We start from the raw sequence: 7,530 nt of genomic DNA, 5'->3' as shown, positions 1-7,530 counted from the left end.
CATGGACTAGATTAGGACAGTGACTATCTCTGCTCTCAGGTAATCTGTACCATGGACTAGATTAGGACAGTGACTATCTCTGCTCTCAGGTAATCTGTAACATGGACTAGATTAGAACAGTAGCTATCTCTGCTCTCAGGTAATCTGTAACATGGATTAGATAAGGATAGTGACTAACACTGCTCTCAGGTAATCTGTTACATGGACTAGATTAGGACAGTGACTTTAACATGGACTAGATTAGGACAGTGACTATCTCTGCTCTCAGGTAATCTGTACCATGGACTAGATTAGGACAGTGACTATCTCTGCTCTCAGGTAATCTGTACCATGGACTAGATTAGGACAGTGACTTTCTCTGCTCTCAGGTAATCTGTAACATGGACTAGACTAGGACAGTGACTATCTCTGCTCTCAGGTAATCTGTAACATGCACTAGATAAGGATAGTGACTAAAACTGCTCTCAGGTAATCTGTAACATGGACTAGATTAGGACAGTGACTTTAACATGGACTAGATTAGGACAGTGGCTATCTCTGCTCTCAGGTAATCTGTAACATAGACTAGATTAGGACATTGACTTTAACATGGACTAGATTAGGACAGTGACTATCTCTGCTCTCAGGTAATCTGTAACGTGGGACTAGATTAGGACAGTGACTATCTCTGCTCTCAGGTAATCTGTTACATGGACTAGATTAGCACAGTGGCTATCTCTGCTCTCAGGTAATCTGTTACATTGACTAGATTAGGACAATGACTTTAACATGGACTAGAATAGGACAGTGACTATAACATGGACTATATTAGGACAGGGACTATCTCTACTCTCATGTAATCTGTAACATGAACTAGATAAGGCTAGTGACTAACACTGCTCTCAGGTAATCTGTAACATGGACTAGACTAGGACAGTGACTATCTCTGTTCTCAGGTAATCTTTAACATGGACTTTATTAGCACAGTGGCTATCTCCGCTCACAGGTAATCTGTAACATGGACTAGATTAGGACAGTGACTATCTCTGTTCTCAGGTAATCTGTATCATGGACTAGATTAGGACAGTGACTATCTCTGCTCTCAGGTAATCTGTACCATGGACTAGATTAGGATAGTGACTAACACTTCTCTCAGGTAATCTGTAACATGAACTAGATTAGTATAGTGACTAACACTGCTCTCAGGTAATCTGTAACATGGACTAGATTAGCACAGTGGCTATCTCTGCTCTCAGGTAATCTGTAACATGGACTAGATTAGGACAGTGACTATAACATGGACTAGATTAGGACAGTGGCTATCTCTGCTCTCAGGAAATCTGTAACATGGACTAGATTAGGACAGTGACTATCTCTGCTCTCAGGTAATCTGTACCATGGACTAGATTAGGACAGTGACTATCTCTGCTCTCAGGTAATATGGACTTGATTAGGACAGTGACTATCTCTGCTCTCAGGTAATCTGTAACATGAACTAGATAAGGCTAGTGACTAACACTGCCCTCAGGTAATCTGTAACATGTACTAGATTAGGACAGTGGCTATAATATGGACTAGATAAGGACAGTGACTATCACTGGTCTCAGGTAATCTGTAACATGGACTTTATTAGCACAGTGGCTATCTCTGCTCTCAGGTAACCTGTACCATGGACTAGATTAGGACAGTGACTATCTCTGTTCTCAGGTAATCTGTATCATGGACTAGATTAGCACAGTGGCTATCTCTGCTCTCAGGTAATCTGTACCATGGACTAGATTAGGATAGTGACTAACACTTCTCTCAGGTAATCTGTAACATGAACTAGATAAGGCTAGTGACTAACACTGCTCTCAGGTAATCTGTAACATGGACTAGATTAGGACAGTGACTATAACATGGACTAGATAAGGACAGTGACTATCACTGGTCTCAGGTAATCTGTAACATGGACTAGATTAGGACAGTGACTATCTCTGTTCTCAGGTAATCTGTACCATGGACTAGATTAGGACAGTGGTTATCTCTGTTCTCTGGTAATCTGTAACATGGACTATATTAGGACAGTGACTATCTCTGCTCTCAGGTAATCTGTACCATGGACTTGATTAGGACAGTGGTTATCTCTGTTCTCAGGTAATCTGTAACATGGACTAGATTAGGACAGTGACTATCTCTGTTCGCAGGTAATCTGTACCATGGACTAGATTAGGACAGTGGTTATCTCTGTTTTGTGGTAATCTGTAACATGGACTAGATTAGGAGAGTGACTAACACTGTTCTCGGGTAAGCTGTAACATGGACTATATTAGGACAGGGACTATCTCTACTCTCAGGTAATCTGCTATAACATGGACTATATTAGGACAGGGACTATCTCTGCTTCCAGGTAATCTGTAACATGGTCTAGATTAGGACTGTGGCTATCTCTGCTCTCAGGAAATCTGTAACATGGAATAAATTAGGACAGTGGCTATCTCTGCTCCCAGGTAATCTGTAACATGAACTAAACTAGGACAGTGGATATCTTTGCTCCCAGGTAATCTGTAACATGAACTAAACTAGGACAGTGGATATCTTTGCTCCCAGGTAATCTGTATCATGGACTAGATTAGCACAGTGGCTATCTCTGCTCTCAAGTAATCTGTACCATGGACTTGATTAGGACAGTGACTTTAACATGGACTAGATGAGGACAGTGACTAACACTTCGCTCAGGTAATCTGTATCATGGACTAGATTAGAACATTGACTAAATATGTACTAAAATGCAATCTGTAAAATGTGGACTAGATTAGGAGAATCTGTAACATGGACTTGATAAGGATAGTGACTATCTCTACTCTCAGGTAATCTGTCACACGGCCTACATTAGGACAGTGACTGACACTTCTCTCAGGTATTCTGTAACATGAACTAAACTAGGACAGTGGATATCTTTGCTCCCAGGTAATCTGTATCATGGACTAGATTAGCACAGTGGCTATCTCTGTTTTGTGGTAATCTGTAACATGAACTAAACTAGGACAGTGGATATCTTTGCTCCCAGGTAATCTGTATCATGGACTAGATTAGCACAGTGGCTATATCTGCTCTCAGGTAATATGGACTTTATTAGGACAGTGACTTTCTCTGCTCTCAGGTAATATGGAATAGATTAGGACAGTGTTTATCTCTGTTTTGTGGTAATCTGTAACATAGACTAGATTAGGACATTGACTAAATATGTACTAAAATGCAATCTGTAAAATGTGGACTAGATTAGGATAGTGACTAACACTTCACTCAGGTAATCTGTATCATGGACTAGATTAGCACAGTGGCTATATCTGCTCTCAGGTAATATGTAACATGGACTAGACTAGGACAGTGGCTATCTCTGTTTTGTGGTAATCTGTAACATAGACTAGATTAGGACATTGACTAAATATGTACTAAAATGCAATCTGTAAAATGTGGACTAGATTAGGAGAATCTGTAACATGGAGTAGATTAGGACAGTGGCTATCTCTGTTTTGTGGTAATCTGTAACATGGTCTAGATTAGGACAGTGGCTATCTCTGTTTTGTGGTAATCTGTAACATAGACTAGATTAGGACATTGACTAAATATGTACTAAAATGCAATCTGTAAAATGTGGACTAGATTAGCTATATTAGGACAGTGACTCACACTTCTCTCAGGTATTCTGTAACATGAACTAAACTAGGACAGTGGATATCTTTGCTCCCAGGTAATCTGTATCATGGACTAGATTAGAACATTGACTAAATATGTACTAAAATGCAATCTGTAACATGGAATAAATTAGGACAGTGGCTATCTCTGCTCTCAAGTAATCTGTACCATGGTCTAGATTAGGACTGTGGCTATCTCTGCTCTCAAGTAATCTGTACCATGGTCTAGATTAGGACTGTGGCTATCTCTGCTCCCAGGTAATCTGTAACATGGAATAAATTAGGACAGTGGCTATCTCTGTTTTGTGGTAATCTGTAACATAGACTAGATTAGGACATTGACTAAATATGTACTAAAATGCAATCTGTAACATGTGGACTAGATTAGCTATATTAGGACAGTGACTTTCTCTGCTCTCAGGTAATCTGGAACATGGACTAGATTAGGAAAGTGACTAACACTTCTCTCAGGTAATCTGGAACATGGACTAGATTACGACAGTGACTAACACTCCTCTCAGGTAATCTGTCACACGGCCTACATTAGGACAGTGACTGACACTTCTCTCAGGTAATCTGTAACATAGACTAGATTAGGACAGTGACTAACACTTCTCTCAGGTAATCTGTAACATGGACTAGATTAGGACATTGACTAAATATGTACTAAAATGCAATCTGTAAAATGTGGACTAGATTAGGACAGTGGTTAGTGCCACATAATTGATGGATTTATATTATGTCTTAATTAGGAAGTGGCTAATTGCTTTAACTGGCAATATGTAAAACTTTGACTAGATTAGGAGAGAGGCTATTTTTTCACAAAGGTGATCTGCAAAACATGAAACAAATTAGGACAGAGGTTGAAATTGCACAGGGTGTACAAAACCATGGACTGCATTAGGATAGGGTTGATGTCTAAACAATTAATCAGTACACAGAGGGATCTGTAAAATAAAGACTGGATAAAATGAGGCAATAACTCCACTAGTTTTATTTAATTGTATTTGACCAACCTTGTTCAGTAGTGTCCACCAGTCCTGACATTGAGGATCGGAGGCCAGCTGATGGGAAACCCTGAAGCACACTGATGACAGGAACTGGGCAAAAACGGGACAATGATAATTGTTATCACTTTAATTACATTAAATTAACAGAAGGTATATGATAAGGCACAATCCCCATGACATTCTGGAAATATAATCATGATATCAAATGAGGGACATAATGAATAATACATAGGTTATATACAACAAGTACTTATTTTGATTAATGTGTACAGTTCAGTCAACTTGGATAGTGTATTTTATACAATCAACAAATAGAGCTGTCACAATATATAAGAAAACCAGTACATAGCAATACACAGATATGGTATTATATCGTAATACAGAAATGAAATGTCACTGTATAGCAATATTTTTCATTTTTTTTTTAAATTCCAAAACAATTTAGTGTTTTAACTTTGTCAATTGCTACATAAGCTAATAGATATGCCAAATCCCATACACCGGCTTTTACAAGAGGTGTGAATTGGCTGAGATTTCATAATTGATGGTTGGTTTTAACAAAAAAGTCTTAAAATTCCATAAATTATATAGCATGCTATCTAAATGTTCTATACATACAGTATTATTGTATCATTGTTCTAAAATTTAACAAACTTGATATGGAAATAATTTTCATTTAAAGCATCCACTTATATGGATTCTTCATTACCTAGATACAGTTGCCAGGTCTGTGTTGCCAGCCCAAGAAGTAGTAATCCAGTTGCCTTGGAAACTAAGCCAAAGAGAATTAAGATTGAGTCTCGGGTGTTGAACTTGTATCGCAGCACAGGTAGCAGAGTTAGCACTGCCAGGCCACGACCAAAGTTTTCCCCAGCTTTGAAAAACCCATACCTCATCTGTGACCAATTAAACTGTGGCAGTTTTGTATACAGAAGAAGAATATCATTTTCTCCTGAAAATAAGGTTAAAGTTGAAATAATCTGTTATGATTGGTCCTAAATAATGTTGTTCAACAATTAAAGCGTGATTTTATCTATGATTATAAAACATTGGAATACCTTATTAGTTATGTCAGATCATCTGACTTCTGAAATGAATAAAATCAACTTGAAAAATATGGGATCTAGAAATTTTGTTTTCTTACAAATATACTGGTACTGGTTTATAGCATTTACTTTAGATCTGTCCGTTATTTATTTGTAAATTCAGGTTTACGTCTGTCATATATTTCACAAATCCTTTGAAAAATAAAAATAAAGAAGACAGTAAAATGAAGCCTGACAGTTTTACCTGATGTACAGATCATGAGGATCACTAGGACAAAGACCTCCAGAAACAGGTAAACAACAACATTGGGTGGTCGTCGCTTAGAAACAAAAATCCAAGAATCCTTACAAAAAAGTCTAGTGTATGACCAGATTGATGTGTATGTCTGCTCCAGTGATGGCCTGAGATTCTCCAGCACAAAGACAGTGTACAATAATGCCAGAAATTGTATCACACATATGAAAGAGAAGACAAAGTTAAAGCTTGTCTTGTCTATGATTATTCCAGATACTAACACTCCCACTGTCCCTGACAGAAATATCATGGCCTCTGCAACACCTACCCGACTCGTCCTGTTCTTAGAACTAGAGATGTGGCCTATGTAACTGTACACTGACATCATCAACCCTATAAATCCCCCAGTCATACCATTGATTACTTTACCAATGAGGATATACTTGATAGAAATGTCGGTGTGTGATGACACTATCAGGTTACACACAGTCAACAGCATGTTCCCAATGATTGTAAGCATCATCGGGATCTTCCGTCCCAAACGGTCCCCCCAGGGACCCAGAAACAGGGTAACAGAGATTACAGCAGGGACTGTGTATGCTACATTGTTGTACATTATCCAGCTAGACGCCTCCTTCTGAACCACATCTCCCTCCTCTTTCAGTGTATTGTTGCCGAGATTGTCACATATGTAGGTTGAATTGGAGAACTTTTCCAGACATACCCTTGTGTAGATCAGGTCCTGTGATACAGGAAACTCCAGGAAGGTAGCAAACATGTACAGGAAGAGAATGGGTTCTACCGTTGTCTGACGAAGCATGCCAGTCACTTGATTACAAAACGCTCCCATGGTGTTTGCTACAGCTGCCTTTCACCAGGAATGTGGATCTGCTTTAAAGATGAAATTACAATTAACACAAATAATAATTTAATTTTACCTTTTACAAGTGTACCAGCCACAGAATACCAGCATACCGGTACTTGCCAACTTTTTGAAATTTCCATGGGGGAGATTACGCGTGCTCAGAATTAAAACACAAGAGGCCCAATGGGCCTGCATCGCTCACCTGGTATGAATCTCACACTTGAAACCTTAAAAGTGATCTAAAATAAAGCTACAGGCAAAATATCAGTATCCATGATTAAAATTCATTCAAAAGAGCCTGTTATTTTTTTTAAAAAACATTTCACCCCTGTGATTGAAAGTCGAACAAAGTCATTATATTGAATAAATTTTATAGCCATTCATCTCAGGATGCAACTTGCAAAGTATCAACATCCTGGGACACATGGTTATTCAGAAGAGGTCATTTAAAGATTTTAAACAAATTTGACCCCTGTGACCTTGAATATAAGTCAAAGTCATTCACTTTAACAAACATAGTAGTCCTTGATCCCAGCATGCTACTGACTAAATACCAACATCCTGAGGGTTTTGGTTATTCGGAACATGTTCTTTAAATATTTTGAACTTATTTGCTCCTTGTGACCTTGAATATGATTCAAGGTCATACATTTAAACAAACTTGGTAGCCCTTGATCCAAGTATGCTACTGACTAAATATCATCACCCTGGGCATTTT

At 38.4% G+C, this 7,530-nt stretch overlaps 1 protein-coding gene across 2 annotated transcripts in view; it reads right to left on the bottom strand.

The window, feature by feature from the left end:
- The window catches only part of LOC110461486 (proton-coupled folate transporter-like), a 13,867-nt gene that overhangs the window by 2,805 nt on the left and 3,532 nt on the right, over nt 1-7,530 (bottom strand). Inside the window, exons 2-4 of one of the 2 annotated variants that reach the window (XM_021514958.1) lie at nt 5,957-6,838; nt 5,376-5,618; nt 4,673-4,756 (exon numbers count right to left, since the gene is read on the bottom strand). In XM_021514958.1, coding sequence (XP_021370633.1) covers nt 4,673-4,756; nt 5,376-5,618; nt 5,957-6,797 — 1,168 coding nt within the window. In that variant the 5' untranslated portion in view covers nt 6,798-6,838. The remainder of the gene's footprint in view (nt 1-4,672; nt 4,757-5,375; nt 5,619-5,956; nt 6,839-7,530) is intronic. The other variant, XM_021514957.1, reaches the window with a different exon arrangement.

This window comes from Mizuhopecten yessoensis, unplaced genomic scaffold (assembly GCF_002113885.1).
Source record: "Mizuhopecten yessoensis strain PY_sf001 unplaced genomic scaffold, ASM211388v2 scaffold10621, whole genome shotgun sequence".
In the NCBI taxonomy this organism is placed as follows: Eukaryota; Metazoa; Mollusca; class Bivalvia; order Pectinida; family Pectinidae; genus Mizuhopecten; species Mizuhopecten yessoensis.
Note: the sequence above shows the minus strand (reverse complement) of the source record. Positions and strands in the feature narration are given on the sequence as shown.